At 38.5% G+C, this 22,754-nt stretch overlaps 1 protein-coding gene across 1 annotated transcript in view; it reads left to right on the top strand.

The window, feature by feature from the left end:
* The first annotated feature begins 5,276 nt into the window (after positions 1–5,276).
* LOC110172715 (amyloid beta (A4) precursor protein-binding, family B, member 1 (Fe65)) overlaps positions 5,277–22,754 on the top strand; it is a 29,493-nt gene continuing 12,015 nt past the window's right edge. The window contains exons 1-13 of the mRNA XM_020938647.2: positions 5,277–5,448; positions 7,499–7,841; positions 8,777–9,074; positions 11,482–11,687; positions 11,757–11,816; positions 11,923–11,999; positions 12,082–12,148; positions 12,498–12,644; positions 15,682–15,809; positions 18,399–18,513; positions 19,245–19,326; positions 19,945–20,025; positions 21,351–21,466. Coding sequence (XP_020794306.2) covers positions 7,521–7,841; positions 8,777–9,074; positions 11,482–11,687; positions 11,757–11,816; positions 11,923–11,999; positions 12,082–12,148; positions 12,498–12,644; positions 15,682–15,809; positions 18,399–18,513; positions 19,245–19,326; positions 19,945–20,025; positions 21,351–21,466 — 1,698 coding nt within the window. The 5' untranslated portion in view covers positions 5,277–5,448; positions 7,499–7,520. The remainder of the gene's footprint in view (positions 5,449–7,498; positions 7,842–8,776; positions 9,075–11,481; positions 11,688–11,756; positions 11,817–11,922; positions 12,000–12,081; positions 12,149–12,497; positions 12,645–15,681; positions 15,810–18,398; positions 18,514–19,244; positions 19,327–19,944; positions 20,026–21,350; positions 21,467–22,754) is intronic.

The following is a 22,754-nucleotide window of genomic DNA, read 5'->3' as shown; positions in this document are numbered from 1 at the left end:
GTGTCCAGGGGTCTTGTATAGCATGAACGTGACTTTCCACATTTAAGGCTAACAAAATGTACTCTTTGAGCTTTAAGATAGAATGCTGTTTCATTCACATGTTTGAGTAATTATTTTTATTAGTCTCTAATCTCTAATGCTCAAAATGCTTTGTTCCACCCTGTGATGTCTTGAAGTAGTTTTCAAGTTGATAGTTACCTTTTGTTCTGTAGGAATTGGCAGCTAGATCCAAATGATTCTAGTGAAGGTGTATGGAGTTTAAAAAAAAACATTGGAATACTTCCTGCATTACCAGATGACATCACAAAGTGAAACCGAGTACTTCCTGTTTGAGCTTTGTGTTTTAAACATGTGTGCATAAAACAAAACACAACTCCAGGTACAGAATAGAGGAATATAGGTAATATAGTTTGTAATTTAAAACAACAACTTAATGTGAAAATACAGTTGAATTTATATTACATTTTCAATGCATTTATTGCAGTGGCTGAAATTTATGAAGTAATATATAAAAATATGATCTTATTCTGCATAAAAAACTGCTAACCCTGTAGTTTAGCTCTATCCGAACATGTTCTGAATGATTCTTGTATTAGTGTGTCAGTTTATAACAGAAGATTTCAGTCTTTTTGTCATTTCCTCTGGGCAGGTTTAAAATGTGAATTTAGAACAGAATCTTGTAAGTCTAACCTATCTAAATGCTCATCAGAATTCCCCCCTCCACATTGCAGTTTGGTTGAAACACAACTTTGTGCGTGGGTACTTTCAGAGATAAGGCTGAAGGACATCTGTGCTCAGACTGAAGAGAGAGAAGAGAAAATTTGTGCTTATGTATGTCATTTTGGTTAGATTTCTACGTGCAGTTTGATAAATGAGATCCCAGATGTGTGATTAGGCCTTTACACTATTTTCTGTTTTTAATGCACTTCTAACATCATTGAGTTACAATTATATTATTTCAATTTAAATGTTTCAGGCATGGACAAAAAGGTCATTGATGGTTTCCAATACAAAAGAATTCATTATTTTGCCTCCAATATTATTATTAGAAAAATATATGTACAACTTTGATTCTATTTGTAATAAGGTGTGTTCTTTCAGTATACTGGTCATTTTATTTGTGTACATGTGTAATTTGGCACATGTGTGAGTAATTTGATTTGTGCTTGCACAATTCAACTTGTGTGTCTATGCCACTGGAGACACACAATGCCATCGTCATTGTAAATTTGAAGGTAATCTCAATTGTCTTACCTATTTGACCTCAAAAGCTGTTTATACAATATTTTGGCATACTTTGCTCAAACACACAGGTAAAAAAAAATAAGGTAAAGGGCCATTACCTAGAAACCAGAGTTCCTCTGAAACTGAAATTTCCACACTGTACCAGGTACCATGGACAAACTAAAAACTTTGTGCTGAAGTGGAGCACTTGACAATCGTGTGTACATGCTCTTAGAACCTTGGTGTACCTGGACAGTGTCTTTGCCCCAGGGCTGTACTACTTCTCTAAAGTGACTCTTACTTTTGTAGTACTTTTCCTAAATTCTTTTTTACTTGAGTAATTTCTTGGCTCACTACTTTGTATTTCTACATGAGTAAAATTAATTTGAAGTAATGTTAACATTTTTGGCTATTCTACCCACCTCTGCTCATTATTCTGAAACCCATGGACACCAGATTACAGCCCCAATGTTTTGTTTTTTTTTTTGTTTTTTTTTGGACAGTACTAAGGTAACAGTATGACTTTTTATATATAAGCTATTGTATGTATTTAGTGTGTAAATATGTAAAAATGTTGTCTTTACTTGGTTTATTAGAGGAGACCAGGGCATCTTCTTGGTAATCCTTCCTTCATTCTTTCTGTAACAAAACACAATAAAGACATTATGAAAATACTACATCTCAGCTGGATTTGTACTTCTGATTTTATCTTTCTATCTTACATTCACACAGACAAACATGTAGCATGACATTTTAAGTCATGGGCACAAACTACTGTAGTGTTATACTTATATAACACTATAAGTATATTAGTCTTATAATTTTTCAGATACAGCTCAAGATTGTTGTAAAGACATTCAGGAAAGGTTCATTTCTGTGACTTTTTAGTATTGATACCTACTCAAATGAGTATCTAGTTTTGATACAAGTTTAAGTATCAGTTAGTATCTGACATTCAATACTCCTGACAACCCTAGTAAAAACCATGACATGTTCTCTAAAAGGACAGTTACAAGGCTAAAATATACTAAATTAAAAGATTTTCAACGCCATTTTAGATCAGTATTTTATATAAATGGAATTATATAATAAAATATAAGTGGAATTTAATCATTTTAAACCACAGTCTGCATTTTCCTGAGCTCTGTCCAGTCAGAGCAGGCGATGCTGTGCTGTTGTGTGTTGTGTGTTGTTTTGGAAAGGAGTGGATACAACAGTGAAACATTTGTGGAATAATTTGGACTTGACAAATATAAGAACAGGTTTAAAAATCTACTCAAAAAAAGAAGTTACTCAAAAATCTACTCAATTACAATAATGTGAGTATTTATAATTTGTTACTTTCCAGCCCTGTCTCCGGGTGGACTGTGTACAGTCTGAATATTTATGTTTGTAAAGGGCTAGAGTGACTTCCTGACCTTTCTAGAGACTGCAATATAACCTCAATAATAGATTAGAAAAAAGAAAAGTACATGGAAACTGTATAGACTATTTATATACGAGACAAATTTAACTTGAAAATCATGAGTTTAATCTGCCTTTTTACATAAATAAATACCAAATATTCAGCAAACTGCTGTGAGTGAGTAACTCACTCCTTTCTGCTGTCCCCATATAAATCCTTATCATCTAAATTAGTGGTTCTCAAATTCAGGTCCAGGAACCACTGTGTTTGGGGTTATGATATATATCCCCAAACATATAATAATGTTGACTGAATGAACTACATCAACAAATAATGACTACAAAGAAATTAATCTTTCATCCAAATGTGGTTATAAACATGGTCTGAAAATGTTTGAGAATCTAAATAAATTAAATGATTAGCCAACTAATACAAATGTTCGTTGACTATGACATCATGACCGACTACGACTAAAGGAATACAATACTAACCTGATCATTTCTATTAGGGACTACTAGATCCAATTATTTATTTATTTTTTTTTAATCTGCATTTTAATAATATATTTTAGCCACCCCCATCTATATTAAATATAATTGAATGTTGTGATGTGAGGTAGGGATGGGCATGATTAATCGATTAATCGATAATTGATCATTAAGAATTTAATCGATTACGTTAATTTTAATCTACAAACTGAATGTAGGTTGCTGTGTGTAGTGTGACCAAACAGGTCTGTACATGTGTCTCTGCATCAGAAGGAGCGAGACACAAACAGTCGGTCAGTCTGCAGCATACCGAAGCATAAATGTGTATTTAACGATGATTTGTACAAGAAATTCCACGGTTTCCGTTGCATTCGGGACAAGTGTGAGTCCATGTGCACAGTGTACAAAGCAGCACATATGTTTCAGTGTCCAGTGAGAAAAGTTTTGCCAGGTGAGAGTAGCGCAATGTCGATGACGAGTCCCCACACCCCTATGGTGTCCTGGTTTTGACAAACGCAAATCTGGTCACACTAACCTGTATTCACCTGAGTCATGTCTTTTAATCTGACAGAAATTGACCGCATCAGCGACACAAGAGCTGTAGTTTTATCTTCACTTAGTTTATGCAAATTAGTGATGTGGTTTTAAGTTTTGTTTCTGTGAGAGTTGCGCAAAACTGAATTAAACACATTATAATGTCAAACGGATTGATGTGGCTCTAGAGTGGTTACGGTTTATATGTCGTAAAGTTGAATTTATTTATGCAGATTAGTAGTGCAGATAGTAATAATAATGATGATCATTTTAATATAAAAACGTTAATGATTTATCGATAATCGATCATTAATTCTTCCGACGATCGATTAAGAAAATTTCATCGAATGCCCATCCCTAATGTGAGGTAAATAATGTAACTTTTCTGACCACCTGCTTGTTGACATGCACTGTCAGTTGCTTTGCCTGAAATGTTCCACAGGTTAGCATTAAATAATATCATGCAATCAAGTGTTTTTATTGCTCAAAAATGTAGAAATAAACATGTATTCTCACTGTTAGTGGGCTAGATTCTCCATAAATCTGACCTGTGACTTGTCCTGATGGCACCACCTGAGCTCCTTCTCCAGCTCGAGAAGCTATTGTCCTACAAGGAAAACTAAAGTGTTTAAAAGATGTTATGGAGCAGTAATGGTAATAAAATACCTTATAGAAGCCATTCACATTCTGCCCCTTTCTCAAAATTCTGTCTAATAATCTAGTAACTACCTCTTCTCTAGAGAATCTTTGGGGACCTGATCCCGAGCTTGGGAATGGCTGAGATAGAGTTCTATGCCAATCAAGGCATTCTTGGTGACACATTCTATCAGAAAAGTTCTAGTGCTCCTTTAAGGCTACTGTAGTTGAAGATCTGCACTTCTGCATAAACAGCCTATGACAGACTTATGTGTTAGGTTTATCTAAACATTATAAACAAGAAGAAAGACAAGAGATTAATTCAGTTTTACTCATGAGGAGAACGGGCAGAGAGTGGGCATCAAAACCAACAGTCTCCACACGTTCTGATGACTCAAGGCCGTTCTCCTCCTTTTATTTCATTAGGAGGCCCTAGTTACAGAATGATAATTCTCAAGGGGAAGGGGAAACCAGCAAAGACATAATAAGAAACTGATGCAGCTATGCATAGTACAAACACATAAAACATGATTAACAATCAGGAGGTGCCTTAGGTCAGACACCATCATAACTCTTGCATGTGTGACAGTGGGAGTTGGCTTCATGTGAGGAATCATCTCGAGATCACTAGAGCGATAGGACACTGCACACAGTTGTCAAAACACAGAGAGGTTATTCAACAAGTGACAAGTGATTGGTACATTATAAATCAAAGAATTGTAGTACATAAATGGTTAACTCATAGGCCTAGAATATCACACAAGCATTTAGCAAATATGGGATAATAAAATTATTCTGACATTATGAATTGCCAATATATAAACAAAGACAAACCGGTAGTACCATAGTTGTATCAGGTACTTCCATGTATGCGCTGTCTTCCCCCGGGCTGGAGTCAGAGGAGGCGGGGTGTGTGGATGCTGCTTCCCCCGGGCTGGAGTCAGAGGAGGCGGGGTGTGTGGATGCTGCTGCTGCTGTGGGCTCGCTCCTCGCTCCGTGACGCGAGCCTGACGCAGTCCGCCTCCATCAGCTGCAGAGCCCGAAAGCTCCGACACAAACACCGCCTAGACACAACCGAGCGAGACCCCGACAGCCGCGGAAACATGTAGATCCAGCGCACAGCTCGACACACAAGCACAGAGCAGGGGATCGGGGACGCCGGTAAGTCCACGATCTTAAACAATCGCCCTGAAATCTGAACGCATCTGCCGTGACTTTGAGTCGGCTGTTTCGGATCTGCTAGCTAGCCTCGAGCTAACTGTAGCCTAGCTAAAATGACGACGCCTGTGACTGGATGATGGCAGCCCGTTACCTGCAGCTGCTTTGTGCTCTAGTCGAATGTGCTGCAACTTGTTACAACTTGTTACATAAAACCTATTTATGCTGTTATTTTGATGACGCCGTCCACCATTTTATATAAAACAACGCATCTAAGCCATGTTGCTAGCGTTGGTATCAGTGGCTAAGATTAGCTTTACGATCATCGTCCAGAAACGTGATTTAAAGCAACAACCATCCTTACACTGGATTAAAATTAAAATTAAGGGACGTCTGGGTTTTATGTTAGACGTGTCGGTGTAATATAAATAATAGATGTGATGTAAAGAGTCACATCACGGCGTCCCTTTCCCCCGTGGCCCTCACACATTCCACATACATTCCGCTGGTGTTCTCTTGACCATTAGCATAGGAGCTAGCATGCTAAAGATGCTAATCCACTCTCCCTCAAATGTTGTTATTATATAACAGGAATAACACCTGACATGGTTTAAATTATGCATTTACCGTTATATACATGCAAAATATACTGCCATGATGCAGGATGTGCTGTAGTTATTTGTTTTAGTTGAAGTTTCTTGTAAATGAAAGCAGTGTTGTGGCTCCTTTTTTCTAATCGCTATAATAGAATAAGATCACTGCAGACTGCCTAATTCTGAATGTCTGTACAGCTGAGACTCTGGCAAACAGACGCTATCAGAAATGATTAAATATTTCTTTCCACTGTGGATAATTACAACACATTTGTAAAAAATAGTTAAATGAACTGAAATTCCTGACATTTATTTTGGATTGACACTAGCCAGAATAGTGACCATTAAAAAGTAATGGTTAACACTACAGTTCGAATTCTCCAAAAATAACTCCACAAATGACTGCAAACGTCACAGCAATAGATCTAAACCACTGCAATGCTAAAGATGACTAACCTGGCTGTCTGGCCATATTCCACTCTCCTTAAGTTTTTGAGTTGTATTATATGATCAGACTATCCAGAAGTCTATAATTAGCCTTATTTAGGTAGCTTTGCAAAGGATTTTCTCACCTTTGTGGCTCTGTTGTCACTCATTTGCGATATGTATAACTTCAGATCTAGTAACTTTATATTTATATTCCACTACACACGGGTTATTTTACATTGACCAAACTTCAATAATTAAGCATTTACTCCAGTCATCCCATGCTTTCCTATGGGCTGCTGTATAATGATGTGGTTGCCAAGGAAAGCGTCACACAAGTAGTAAATACCCGAGTGGCCATTCCCCAAAATACTGAGATATTTATCTTCATCAATCTCTTTCACTTCAAGCCTTAGGCCAACAATTTTAGCATTGTTTTTATACCGCAGGACTGGATACAGCACCACCTACAGCAAAACATAAATGGCCCTTATTATGCTTTTTTTTTTTTTTTTTTTTTTTTTTTTTTGGATCTATGTTATAATCATCACATACCTGGAGTTGTGTTTTTCTCTCAAACTGAAAACACTGTTCCGCCTTGTGATGTCATGTGGTAATACAGGATGTGCTCCACTGTTTTTAAACTCCATATACCTTCATTAAAATCATTTGGATAATTTCAGCCCTGGAATTGCCAATTTCTACTGAACAAAAGGTAAAGTGTAGCTGTTAACTTGAAACTACCACATCATGACATCACAAGGTGGAACAGAGCATTTTGATCTTTGGGGATTCTGACAGTGTAATAATCCTGGATTACACAGACATGTGTGAATGAAACAAAACACAGCTCCATATATGTTTTTGAGGAGGGAACAACATTATGACATGGCTTAAAGCTCAAGAGTCAATTTTGTGCAATCTTTAGGTGACCATTCAACACAGACTCATTTCTGTGGGTTATGGGTTTTGTTTCACATGTTAGGAACCCAATTAGAGCACCTGAATTTTGAACATTTGTCCTTCTCCTTCAGAGCTGTTTCATTGTCAGCAGCCATGGGGGGCCACGACGATGAAGACATGCCTTACCTGGTGGGCAAACAGAAGCAGGACGAGGAGCTGAAGAACAAGTTGTGGTGCGACCAGGAGCCCACCGCCAACAACGCCAAGTGGCTCAAAGAGGGACAGAACCAACTGAGGAAAGTCACAGAGAACCAGCACGATCAGGACCACAACTGCAATATCAGCCACAACGGCAACAGCACTCAGGACGAGCAGCAGGGCAACGAGGAGCAGAGCAAGTCCCCCAAAAAGGCTCTGACGCCCGCGCTCAACCAGGAGGAATCCAAGAACATCCTGAACGAGGCGCTGGTGGAGGTGAGAGATACGTTGGGAAATATATCATTTTTGAATCCCAATGGAGCATGCACCCATTAGTTCAGTATGCTTTTAAATGACTTTCACGGCACGCTATACAATGATAAGTGGTTGCAATTTGGGCTATGGCCCAATGCTGGTGTGTTTTTTAAAGATCACTTTCATGTCAAGTAATTATACTTCTAGCAATGTGTGATTAGACATGAGATTTGACTTGATATTTGATGTGTGTGTGTGTGTGTAACCAATGAGGAGGCTATCTAGTTTCAATAGTCTAGCTCTTACAAAAGCTACAAAAACACAAGATCAGCTCTCCATATAAGGTTTGAATTGTGCTTTTTTCAAGAGCTTGTCCAGACTGTAGTGTGATCTAACTCATATGCAGTGAATCTACTGAAGTAAAAAGTAGAGATTCAAATATTGACCAAACAGTAAAGGGTTAGGCTTTGCTCAAATTCGCATACTTATGTGGGCTAATAATACTAGTAGAAGAGTTCAAGCAGTATAGTAGGCTAGTAGTAAATGGCCAGGCTACTGTATTCTCTTATATATTGGCCTGCTATGATAACACTAAACTATATGGGACACCAGCTCATTCATTAATGCCTAAACAATGCGGTGACCCCAATCAAGTCTTATTACACACATTTATTTACCTTATTCAGCAAATTGCCACGGGTCCCACACTGCATAACATTTTTAGCAGTAAAAATTCTCTGTTGTACTCCAGTGAAATAAATGGGATTCCTGCTTAACCACAAGTGCCAAGTGCAGGTTAGAAGTAAACAGTGGAAAGGGGAATATTCTGCAACCAATACCCAAAATTAAAAAGAAAACAAACCTGCAGTGCTTACTTTTTGTGGTCTATTCACATTTTTTGCAATACATCTACAAAACATTTGAGTTAACATTTTGTTAATATTGCTCACCTGTAGGCGCTGGTCATTGACTCCCTGGACATCAGTGAGAAGGAGGATAAGACAGAGGAGGATGACCATGAGAAGGACGAGCAGATGGGAGGGGGCAGCAGAGGAGAGAAGGAGCCGGAGGGGCAGGAGGCTGAGGAGGCTCAGACGGAGTCAAGTGCAGAGGTGCACAGGGAGGGCAGTGTGAGCGGGAGGAGTGCATGTTTGCTTTTCTCCAACATGAATGAGACGCCCGTGGAGGAGGAGACCAGCTGGGCTCCTCTGTGCCAGGATAACCCAGCAGAAACCACGCCCAATGGTAACAGAGGTATGCATGCATGTCTGGAATAGATCAGATTTTTGAAACAGTTTTGCTCCATGCTGTTTCAGTGAACATGTAGTGTGTATGTTTTAGAGCCCGACCGATATGGATTTTGCTGTGGCCGATATGAAACCAATATAATGGAAGTTGGAGCTGCCGATAGCCGATATAATCACCGATATATTTAGTGATGTAAAAATTCACTGTAAATGTTGAATTGTTTAAAAAACTTAGGTTTGGCTCTGGTGGATTTTAAATTGGGTTTATTTAGGCAACGTTTATTGTTATCTGCCTCTTTACATCATATTTACAGACAGTAGGATGACTTAATGGCATTTTTGCATCACATTCTAGACACTAGTGATGGGTATTCCAGTTCTTTTTAGAGAACCGGCTCTTTTGGCTCGGCTCACTAAAAGCTGCTGGTTCTTTTGGCTCCCAAGTGGCTCTTCAGATTGTTTTGTTGCAAGCAGGACTAAAGCACGTCTAAAGCAGGACTGAATCAGGACTGAACCAGGACTGAACCAGGTCTAAACCAGGACTGAAAAAGGACTAAACTGGGACTTATTTATTTTATGCTAAACTACAGTCAAATATGCTCGGTTTTTTTTTTTTTTTGTTTTTTTTATCCTATGTACACGCAGATTTCTCAAAGTTTCGTTTTTAGCCGCTGTCAAACCACGAATCTGCACGTGGCGTGAAGAGAAAAAAAGTGAGAGAAAGAGAAAACACGGCTCCCAATAAGGATCAGGCTCCCGTCGTTCCCTTCAAAGAGCCGGTTCTAAGAGTCATTTCGTTCCCGACGGACCCATAACTAGTAAAGAAACTAGCGCTATTAGCCTTTAGCCGTAAATACGTGCGCGCCGTGGTAATTAATTATATGCGCAAATGTCATAATTCACACGTCTGTTCACAGCTCATTTACATATCAGTGCAGGTCCAGTAGCAAATATACAGCCAATATAGTCACTTTAGAACAGACCAATAGAAAACAGTCTGTTTATGTGCGGAGCTACAGCAGCTAACCCATAACAAATGACCAAAACTAGCTTCAGAGTCGACATATTTCCAACACTCACCGCTCATACAGGCTCCTCCTCACATCACAAATCTGCACTAATAAATGTCCTTTTAATCCAGACTCAAACCGATTGTCCGTAAAAAGAATATAATCTCAGTGTTTGGATCTGTGTCTGCAGGTGTAAACAAACACACGTGAGTGACGCGACTCTGTGGTGTGTTCAGGGACAGTAAGGACACACACAGACAAATGACTCCGTAGATAAATACTGATGTGGAGCCACATATTAGGACATTTATCTGTCTGTAAATTGGATTAAATGAACAGAATGTAGAGAGTCTAAGCTTTATAACGAGGTATAACATGCCCACGTGAAATATCGGCCCCTATCAGCTGATATGCCTAAAGTTGCCCATATCAGCCGATAATATCGGCCAACCGATATATCGGTCGGGCTCTAGTATGTTTACATTGTTTCCTGGAGACTATGGGACATTTTTTTTTCCTGATTTTGAGGAAAAACATTTTGGGATCTTTGTTATCAGACAATTATTGTACATATCAGTCTTGCTAAATTGCAAAATATTTTTTTGTTGTTGTTGATGAACAACAAATTGGGAATGTGCTTCATTGCAAAAATAGAACAAGGAGGAATCATGATATTGTAGGCATAGCATGATGTTAGTAAAAGATTGGGATGTCTTCAATGAATTAAACTGGGAGTCTCTGGGTAATCATCTTAAATCAATCTTATTGCATATGTTGGCTGAATAAGTTTGACTTGCAATGTTCTGCCAAAAAAAAAATCTTTGAAGGAAAGAGCCAAACTCTTTTGTTCATCTTTGTTCATCAACTCTGATGTCTCACAAGGAAAATACAGTTCTCACCAGAACAATAATGCAGTGCTTTGCTCAGACAGACACTTTTCCTCATTCACTTCTCTTATTGGACAGTCTCTGTAATGCAGAGTGAGCAAGAGATGAATTTAACCAATCACAGTGAAGTATGAACTTTCAGATGAAGTGGATGGCTTTATTTACATTTTAAAGGCAAAAGAAAAAGTGCACATAAATAGTTATCAAACTGAAATTGTCATCTGGCTCCAAGAAAATTGTGTTTATTATTGTTTTGCTGTATTTTCCACACTGTCTTTTGGATTTGGATTTTAAACCATAAAGCTGCTGGTTATATGAATCAACTGGGAAAACTCAGTGAAGATTTTTACATCAACCTCTGAATACTTTTTTGGACAATATTAATTATCAGAATGAATTTGTTAAACTGCAAATGTACAGATAAATACTGTTCTCACCCTTTAGAATCTGATCCATCAGTTAAAAAGTCCTCATTATTAGACTTTAGTCCTCATGTCTGTGACTGTTTCCTCTACAGAGTCCTTCTGGGATTCCAGTGCTTTTGAGACGGACACAGAGCTGCCCTCAGGGTGGATGCGAGTGCGGGACACCTCAGGCACATACTACTGGCACATCCCCACAGGGACCACCCAGTGGGATCCCCCCTCTCCCCTTGGAAGGGTCTCTGACTGTCTGCTGTCCTCCAGCATGTCCCTGGAGACTACACCTGTGGAGGAGCCTGAAGTGAGACACAGCCCACACGTAAGACATGACTAAGTTCTGTTAGGTATTCACTCATCTCTTTTCTGTCAGGATTCTTGGAGCCATCTTTCCAACACAGAAGAAACTGCTCAAGAAGGAGAGCTTTGGAAGGTCAGTTCATACACTATTCAAACATTTACACAGTAACAGCTGAGCCTAAACCTAGTCTAAAGTGTCTTCTAAATGTACCATCTGTATATTTGATTTGGTTATGCAGGAGGGCGAGGTGGCACCAGACCCAAGCCTAAAGGAGTTTGAAGGAGCAACATTACGCTATGCATCCATTAACCTCAAGTACGTCATTCACAAGAAAAACATGCTGTTGTAAGTGTTTGTATTAAACCAATTAAACCAATTTTTCATGTTGTCATTGTAGCTACAACAGCTCCCAGTCTGAGGATGAAGAGAAGCTTGCTCCCCTGTCTTCTGGTGTAGAGGCAAAGGTCAAATACTTTTCCTTATTGACAGTATAGCTCATTATTTATTTTACTATACATTTTTACAATTCCTATTGATATACTTCTGAGTTTTAAGTGCATTGTTTTATTACAGTGGTAAAACTACATCATCCACAATGCTTTGTTATATTCCATACACTTTTTATTATGAGATTGAAGCTTTTTTTCAATAGACTTTTGCTTCTAACATAATTTAAAGAGGCCCACAAATATACAAAACTGTACACAGCAGTCTGACTGATGCAATGTGCAGTTTCATTAGTGGAGTGCACGGTGATTGTGTTGTGATAGTACTCTGAATCACAGTGAGTAATGTTACGTCTCTCATGTACAGTGTTTTGCTGTGCGCTCGCTGGGCTGGGTGGAGATGTCTGAGGAGGATCTGACTCCAGGCAAAAGCAGTGTGGCTGTAAACAACTGCATCCGCCAGCTGTCCTACCACAAGAACAACATCCACGATACAGCCGGCATCTGGGGAGAGGTACACTGACAACAACACAGCAACCGCACTGTGCATGACTCATGGTTCATTTACATGGAGCGCTCCAATGGTTAATAATTAACTATAAAAATAATCCTATTTGTATTTGAATGAACATTGGATCGGCTGGACTATACAGATTCTAAAATGCACAGAAAAAGACCTTTTATAACAGACAGTGACATTATTATAACAAAATAAATTGATAAATATTGTATTGTTCCTGAAGGAAATCACATTAATCAATTAAATTGATAACAATAATAGAATTTACTTGTAATTATTATCTATTGAGAAGCCTTCAGTAAGCATGACCCTGTTTCAAGAAGCTCATTTAGCCCAAACATGGGGTTTGTTCACTCTGAAAACATCAACTGGACGATATTGGGGAAAAAAGAATCACAAAAAAGTGTTTTGTTTTTTTTCCCCCATATTGATTGCTCTCGATTTGATCTTCTTTCATCTTATTAAAAACAGACATGCAGACTTCAGGCACAAAGGGCAGGCTGTCAGAATCACTGCAGTTTTTATTTCATGTTAATAGGACCAGTCATTCTGGAGGAATTCACATTTAAATTTTGTAATGTTTGAAAGTTTGTACAATAGGCGAGTTTCAGCTGACGTCATTGTTATTAAAAGCCCGCGTTGCATGCTGGGAAATATTTTGGTCGGAGGCAAGAAACATGGTAGCGGTCAAACACAGTACGTAACCTCGCGTATTTATCCCCGATAATGGTAAATTCCTGCTGCATTATCGGAGGCACAAATAGAAGCATGGAAGAAGGAAAATGTTTTTTTCGTATTCTGAGTGAAAAGAACCGCTAATGGTGAATTAAACGGCTTTCATCAAACATCCGCAGAGCAAACATAGAAGATCCTAACAAACCGTGGACTCCAACAAGTTCAACAACACATCGAGACTCTTGGAGGTTTTCATCTTTTCTGCTGTGAATGACCCAGGAGTTTCCACCAAGTCATTGTGGATATCGCCGAAGTGAATATTTGGCCAGGTAGTTGGCGATTCTGACCAGAAATTTGGTTTGGTCCAGGCCCTGTCGGGGTTGAAAAGGGTGATTTGTCGTCCATCGATGCTTATGACCAATTTCTGGTCAAATGGTCTTGGGTCCTCTGCCGTTAGAGTGGATAAATAACCGGGATCAATACCCTTTACGTGCTTTCTCGCTCCGTCCGTCATGTTGAATTAGTGTTTCTTGCCGCGGACCAAATAATTCCCAAAATGCACCGCACACTTTTGTCAACAATGAAACTCGCCTATACATTAAATCTAACAGCACACGCATGTTACAGAAACACATGCACGTGCACTACTGCTATCAACAGAAACACATGTGATGTCTGTGCATTAAATGAAGTCTCAAGTTTCCTTCATACAAATTCAAATTCATTGAAACTGTGAGAAAATAGTTTTTCTGTGGCTTGGATTGTAAAGATGAGAAGCCCCAGAAGAGAGAAAGAGGAGAAAAGGTGAGGATCTGTATCAGAGAGGGATGAGATTCCAGCGCACACAGAGACACTGGACTTCAAGTCAGTCAAATGGCAGATTTAAGTTAAAACTTCTGAATATGTGAGGAAACTTAAAGAACTTAAACTTAAAGTGCTGTGACTCAGGCTGCTTTTTCCAAACAAGAGCTTAAATCGTCGTCAGCACCACATGCTCTTACTGCCACATGATTGGCTGTTGACCTGTCGAAAAAGTGCTTGCCTTATTATTGAGATTGACCAAAGTAGAGATCGAGATCTGTTGATCTTTTGATTTTTGCCACAGCCCTATTTTTAGTTTCACAGAGTTTCACAGAGTTTCACAGAGAAACCCTGAGTCAGTCACCATGGTAACTCAGTCTGTGACCCTATCCTGGTCCAGAGCAGGTTTTATTCCTCCAACACAGAGTTTAATCAGACACTGCTCCTGAAGGAGAGCTCTGATTGGACAGTTCACTTCCCCGTTCACAAAAGTAGGAACAATTGAACAAGATTAAATGATGAGAGTTTGATTTAAGTGAATTTATTTTCCACTTATATACATTTTATTTCAATTTGTAATTCATAATATAACACAAATCACTGCTCATGATGATGCTCTTATATTGATCAAGTTTATATATCAAGCAAATAGATGAATTCATTTTGTTAATACATTTAATACATGTTTTTAATGTCACATATTAAAGAAGTGTAGTTTAGTTTAGTTTATGTTTCTACACTCCAAATGCTCAAATGTATATCATTCATCAGTGACATGTAATATGTGTAAAATCATTTTTAGTTTTAAAATACTGTTTAATGAGCTGTGAATTGTGAACAATACATCTAATGTGTTTTAATGCATCATACCAATTATTCATTAAAGTATGTCCAGATTCACATGACTATCCTGTCCCTGTAAATGGAAACTTGCTCTGGTTTACCGTTGCTATGTTGAATCTTCTTTTCCTTGATCCATTGATCAAGGCTTTTCTCCTCAGCTAAACTCAAAGTGAACAAACTCTGAGTGGTCTAACGTTACTCCAAACTTGTTTTCTGAAATGGAAAACTCTGAGTTGGCCCTGTCTGAATTTAATAACTCTGGGTCAAAAATTAAACTTGGAGTTAGTTCAACCTGCTTTGTGAAATGGGGCTAATGTCTTGATGACTCTTAAGGCTGAACATGTGTTTTGAAATCCAAATTCACAATACAAATAATTGTTTGTCTAGCTGACTGACTAAACTGAAAAAAAATAAAATGTGCTGACTAGTCGAGTACTAAAATAATAATTTAACATGGCCATGTTTTATTGTTTAATGGACAAAAGCTTTATCATTAAGACCAGAGAGGACACAGTGGACTCATTCTGGCCCAAGAAATGCTTATACAATATATCTGTACTGGAGCAAGACACATTTGTTCAAATACATGGGAAGAAAAAACAGGTGCAGTGCCTTGAATGTGTATGATTGAAATGTATCACCACACAAGCCATGTTTTATGCCCAATAGTGTGCATTGTTTTACTGAAAAAACTCTCATGTGTTTGAACCAGGGCAAAGACATGCTGATGGTGTTGGAGAGTGACACCATGAAGCTGATCGATCCTCTGGGGCAGACCCTGCTCCACGCTCAGCCCATCGGCAGCATCCGAGTGTGGGGAGTGGGCAGGGATAACGGCAGGTACGGACTCACCCAGCCTGGACCATCCTAAGACTGGTCACATACAGCCTCATGAATGGATGCACTGGTTCCATAGAATCTAAAGTATCATTCTTGAAAGTATAATTCCTCCTCTATTTGCTCCACAAATCTGACTGACCACAACTTACTTTTGTTCCTTGCATTATTTCCTGCTACAAACATAAGGCTGACTTCATTCTGACTCACTATGCTCATTCTCCTGTCTGCTGCTGCCCTCTGCTGGAGAGTTTTGATAACTACAACAGAGAAAGAGAAAGCGCTTTTTGTTGTAATCAACCTTATTTATTCTAACCTCTCCTTTTCTCTTTCATGCTGCTTTTTCAACACTCACAGGGAAAGGTATATTTCAATCTACATATTCCTTAAACTTGTACTTTACTTGTAGTCCTTTTGTACTGTATAGTGTGCATGCAAATTAATAATTCATTTATTTATTTAAAGAGCCTCTATGAGACTGTTTTCTGATCTATGTTCTAATATTTCCTCATCACAAGCGTACCTGGAGTTTAGTTGTGTTTCATTCACACACCCTGCATATTTAGGCAGAGTTCTTTTCTCAAACAGAAAACACTGTTTCACCTTGTGAGGTCATACAGTCCCTGACAAAAGTCTTGTCGCTTATCCATTTTGTAGAAACAAAAGCTTATAACCTGACTTTAAATTAATCGATTGGTTTTAGAAATGTCTCATATGAAAGCTAAAACCCTCCCAAATTATGCTCAATGTACTAAAATAAATTTGCTTCACCGAAGAAAAATTGATCATTTAATGAACACAGAAAGGTCAGATTTTGGCAAGACAAAAGTCTTGTCGCCTTGTCATATGGTGCACCCAATCCTAGATTACAGCCTCACCTGTGATCAGTTACTGATCAATCAATTAGTGGGTGTGTATAAAAAGAACCCCAGCACACCAGACCTTCACATCAACTGCAACTTGACCTCTGACAACATGCCTAAGATCCACCCTGAGACCAAAGCGTTAATTATCAAGAGGCTGAAGACCAGATCCACTGCTGAGGTGGTGACACCTTCAATGTGTCTCAGCGTCAAGTACAAAGAATAAGAAAAAGATCTGAAATGACTGGAGATGTTTTTGACAAGCCCAGGTCCGGCAGACCCCGCAAGACAACTGCTCGGGAGGACCGTTTGTTGATTCGAAAATCCAAGGTCAGTCCCTTTTCCACTGCAGCAGACTCCACCAGGCCTGGTCACCTCAAGTCCCTGTGTCAACCACAACAGTTTGTAGAAATGGCCTCCATGGTCGAATCAGTGCACAGAAACCAGCACTAAACAAAAGGCAATTAAAAAACCATGTTGCATTTGCCAAGGCCCACAGCCTGCTAAAAGGATGGACACTGGAAAAGTGGCAGAAGGTGGATTTCTCAGATTAATCTTCAGTTGAATTACATCACAGTTGCCACAAATATTGCAGGAGACCTACTGGAGCCCGCATGGATCCAAGATTCACACAGAAAACAGTTAAGTTTGGTGGCGGAAAAATCCTGGTCTGGGGTTCCATCCAGTATGGGAGTGTGTGAGACATTTGCAGGGTGGAAGGCAAATATCAATAGCCTAAAATATCAAGAAGTATTAGCTCCTCTTACATTCCCAACCATAAAAGGGGTCAAATTTTGCAGAAAATGTTCGCATACTTCTATCTCTACATCAAAGTTTCTCAAGGCGAAGAAGATGAAGGTGCTCCAGGACTGGCCAGCCCAGTCACCAGACATGAACATCATTGAGCATGTCTGGGGTAGAATGAAAGAGGAAGCATGGAAGGCAAAACCAAAGAATCTTGATGAACTCTGGGAGGCATGTAAGACGCTTTCTTTGCTATTCCTGATGACTTCATCAACAAATTGTATGAATCATTGTTGAACCGCATGGATGCGTCCTTCAAGCTCATGGAAGTCATACAAGATATTAAATATGGATCTCACAGCACCACTACTTCATTCACTGACGTTATGCAACATATTTTTGTATTTGAAGTAAATTATTTGTTCAATTTTCTGTAGGTGACAAAACATTTGTCTTGCCAAAATCTGACCTTTCTGTGTTCATTAAATGATCAATCTTTCTTCAGTGAAGCAAATTTATTTTAGTATATTGAGCATAATTTGGGAGGGTTTTAGCTTTCATATGAGACATTTCTAATTTACCAAGTCAGGATTAAAAGTATAAGCTTTTGTTTCTACAAAATGGATAAGTGACAAGACTTTTGTCAGGGACTGTATGGTAATACAGGGAATGCTCCAGTGTGTTTTTAAACTAAGTACACCTACACTAGACTCCTGTGGATGATTTCAGCTATGCACATAAAATAAAATAAATAAAAGGTAAAAGTAGCTGTTCACTTGAAAACTACCACTTCGTGACATCATGAGGTGGAACAGAGCATTTGGAGCTTTGGAAATGTAGACAGGGTTACTCAGAAGTGTGAATGAAACAAACATAATTCCAAATATGTTTTTGTAACAACATTAAAACATCTTGAAGTTCACAAGAATCCATTTTATGTGTTTTAGTACCTTTAACAATGACATTATTTTTTGTGTTGGTGCAGGGACTTTGCTTATGTGGCCAGAGACAACCTGACACAGGTCCTAAAGTGCCACGTGTTCCGCTGTGACTCTCCAGCCAAAAACATTGCCACCAGTTTACATGAGATGTGCTCAAAGGTACTGGACAATTCCTGCTTAAAGAAAAATGACTTATGTTTCAAATATGTTGAGGGCTGACAAATAAGACATATACTGGTAATTCACAGTTCACATTGACTTTATAATTACATATTTGTATATATTTGTTTCTTAAAAGGCCTGTACCAGTTTTGAATGTATTCTTCTTAAGAGAAATGTTCTTTACATCACACATTATACTGCTAAATTAGAAAAAATTAGAGTGTAAAATATACTTTATTCATTTAACATATCATTCATCTTAGGTAAAAGTAAAAGGTCAGAACTAACAGACTAAGAACAGTACTAAGAATCATGGGAAGTGAGTGCATGACACTATCCCAGACAATGACTGTTGGTTATGTGTAAATCACAGCGGCAGGTACAGGCCTATCATGTTAATCTTTGATTTTTCAAGCCAATATTTTATCGTCTTTCTGCAGTAGTTATGCACTAGCATCCTTTTGGCTATGTGAAGGGTTAGAAGGTTTCATCAACAACCCTAAATGTATCATTAATATATTTGTGTAATATTTTTGCCTATATAACTTTTATACAGAGAACAACATTTTTCCCAGATGTAAATCACACAGTTTCTCCATTCTAGGATGTATAATTCATATCTTATTAATAGAATAAAGGTAAATATTTTTGTCACTAATGTGCAATGTGTTGTAAAGTACATAATATTTAGGTGTTTTTTTTTGTTTTTTTTGTGTGTGTGGGGTCAGATCATGAATGAGAGGAAGGCAGCGAGACCCGGGGGAGGCAGACTGAGCACTGATCTGAACAAGCCATTGGGAATCCCTGAAGGTAACAGCTCTGTAAACCTCAGCAGAGAGATGCCGTGCTGGTACTAGTGGCAGTGTTTAGCATGAAGGCTGGTGAAATGAAGCATTGCAAGACAAACTCTACCCTGCCATCATGTGGACAAAAACTGTATCACCGTTTCTAGTCATGGGCCTCAGTTCACAAATGTGCTCTCACAATTCCCTAATTTTCTTTTGTTTAATTTTATATTTTTGCTGTCATTGTAGCACTGTTTTTTTGGAACAGCATCTCATAACATTATTAACCAGCACTTCACACATATTTGTCTGAGCTAAAGAATGAACAGTTGAAATGTAAGTTGGGGATGCAGTATGAGTGGAGGTTAACTGTACTAGTGGAAAGGTTCCACTCAAGTAAATATCCATACACATTGTGTAATTGTACAGCCCAAAGGGAATCTATTCTGTTCAGCTGACCTTATATTTTGAATGACAAAGCTGTCAAACTTATGAAGCTGTTACTGACTCAGTCACATGGCACAGTGCATACATCATCAACACACAGACTGCTCCACACTTCACCAGAAGAGCCTGAACGTGTGAATATGGAGCATAACGCAACTATTAACAATGCAGTACCTTTGCCCTCTGTTCCAAACAGAGTTCCCCGCGCCCAAGAACGAGCTCTTCCAGCGCTTCCATGTCTACTACCTGGGATGTGAAGTGGTGTCCAAACCAGTCGGTAAGAAAATCATCAACATGAGCTACATAGACATGGCTCTAATCAGACATAAGTACATCTGACTTGTGTCAGCATGTTCACGTGGCCCAGAGACACGTGATCATCAAGAACACATGGTGACACGGGTCGACTGATTTCTAAAGAACTGTTTGATTTGGAAGACTAAGTACAGTCACATTTCTTATATCAGATATAACAGTTTACATGACTTTTCAGGAAACTCAGAACTAGGGATGGGCATGATTAATCGATAATTGATCATTAAGAATTTCATCGATTACGTTCATTTTCATCGACAAACCGAATGTAGGTTGCTGTGTGTAGTGTGACCAAACAGGTGTGTACATGTGTCTCTGCATCAGAAGGAGTGAGACACAAACAGTCGGTCAGTCTGCAGTGTACCGAAGCACAAATGTGTATTTAACGATGACTTGTACAAGAAATTCCACGCTTTCCGTTGTGTTCGGGACAAGTGTGAGTCCATGTGCACAGTGTACAAAGCAGCACATATGTTTCAGTGTCCAGTGGGAAAAAGCTTTACCAGGTGAGAGTCGCTCAATGTCGATGACGAGGACCCACCTCCCTCCCCCCGTACGGTGTCCTGGTTTTGACAAACGCAAATCTGGTCACACTAACCTGTATTCACCTGAATCATGTCTTTTAATCCAGCAGAAATTGGCCGCATCAGCGACACAAGAGCTGTATTTTTATCTTCGCTGAGTTTATGCAAATTAGCGATGCGTTTTAAGTTTAGTTTCTGTGAGAGTTGCGCAAAACTGAATTAAACACATTATAATGTCAAACGGATTGATGTGGCTCTAGAGTCGTTACGGTTTATATGTCGTAAAGATGAATTTATTTATGCAGATTAGTAGTGGAGATAGTAATAATAATGATGATCATTTTAATATAAAAACTTTAATGATTAATCGATAATCGATCGTTAATTCTTCCGACGATCGATTAAGAAAATTTCATCGAATGCCCATCCCTACTCAGAACTCCAGAGAATATTCAGATTCTTGTGTGCGTGTGGATATAGCCAGTGTGTGAAATCTGGTAACATCTTTAAGACTGCAGATGAAAAGGGGCAGCACGTTAGCACCATCTACAAGTTTGGGGACAAATCGTTAATCACTATTACCGCTATACTAAGTCAGTATAGCACTTTCACTCAAAGACACTTTTCAATATAGGACTAAAAAAAAGTGTCAAATCAAATAGTTCATCCCCCAAACTTTTTATTATTATTATTATTTTTTTATGCAAAAAATTCTCTTTTTGTGTATTCATTTAGTAGTCAAATGCTTGCATGTATGTTTCAGGAGTGGACGTGATCAATGATGCTTTAGAGGCAGCCATGAACAGCAAAGAGCAGAGTGAATGGACCCCAGTGTCTGTGAACGTGGCCCCAGCTACACTCACCATCCTGACCACACAGGTAACCCTACAGCTGCTCCTCAGGTCAGCTTCACTACACAGACAGTATACTGCAGTACCTGGTCCTATTCAGCTCATTCAAACTGCGTTACACACAAGTAGGGATGTAATGATATCCAATCTCATGGTAAAATATTTTTTGTGTATACTCACGGTGTTATAAAGGGGCTTCACAATATCATATCAATATCGATTTCTCTTGCCTATCTAATAAATCAAATTGTGCAGTAAAGTTTATATTCTTTTTTTTGTAAACATCATAAGACATAGAATGGCCGGCAGTGTTCTTCTGCAGTGTACGTTGTGCTGTTGTCGGTGTTGTAGGGCAGCGCTGTTGCTCTCAAGTCTTTTAGCCTGGACTGGACTTTATTTTTGGTGAATTCATGGAACTTTTCTGAGTGTCATTTTTCCTAATGAGTCCTCACAGTGCTTATATTTCATGAAGATATTTTAATAGCTCCATGGAATACAGACACAGTGTCTCAGAGCTAACCCAAACACTAAATTGTTGTTTGTCTCCTTTTGTCTATTCATGCTTGTGTCATTTTCTGTTCCATAAACATGACTTAACATGTCCCCAGATACAGTAGATCAGATACAGTCTTTCTTGTAACAGCTGTAATGGTATAATGCTTATTCTTAATTACAAAATTGGACATGGGTAATGTTGTTTATGCAATCATTTAGGGCACATTTTTTCAGATCTAAACTAGAGGGTTTTGTAACTTTGCAACTTGTATGTGTCCTCTATCTGCAGGTTAAAGTGCCTATGACAGGATGGACTACATTTGACTAAAACACAGTTCACATCATTATATTTAAGATTTTACTAAAAACACTTTCTTTACCAGTCTGACCATTATTTAGATTTCACATTTTACTTCCTGGCTGGAAGTCAGTAGGCCAAAACTCCTCTAATGCACAGAGAGATTATTATTTGACAAATAAAACTATAAGAAAACACCCTTATTTGTTGAAATCATGTTTAAAATATCAGAAAAATGTGTTTTGTGTTTGTAAGTGTAAATTGTGCCTAAATTTTGGACAGAATTCTCCCAGTGTGATGTCATCAGTGTGGAACTCTAAAATAGAACTCTCTACTTCCTGTAATTTTTCATTTTAACATATTTTTCAACTTTACTTCACAAACTGTGAAGCAGATTTATCTGTTCAAATTAAGTAGAAATGAATGAATCATCAGAAACTTGTCATATGCACTTCACGGCACTGGCATCCTAGTTTCAGTTGTGATTGTAGTACCCTGTTTACATCTGTAAGAGATTCCATAC

Source organism: Boleophthalmus pectinirostris, unplaced genomic scaffold (genome assembly GCF_026225935.1).
Source record: "Boleophthalmus pectinirostris isolate CB_2022bp ecotype Guang Dong unplaced genomic scaffold, ASM2622593v1 HiC_scaffold_9, whole genome shotgun sequence".
Classification (NCBI taxonomy): Eukaryota; Metazoa; Chordata; class Actinopteri; order Gobiiformes; family Gobiidae; genus Boleophthalmus; species Boleophthalmus pectinirostris.
The sequence above is the reverse complement of the archived record's forward strand: the minus strand, read 5'-3'. Positions and strand labels throughout refer to the sequence as shown.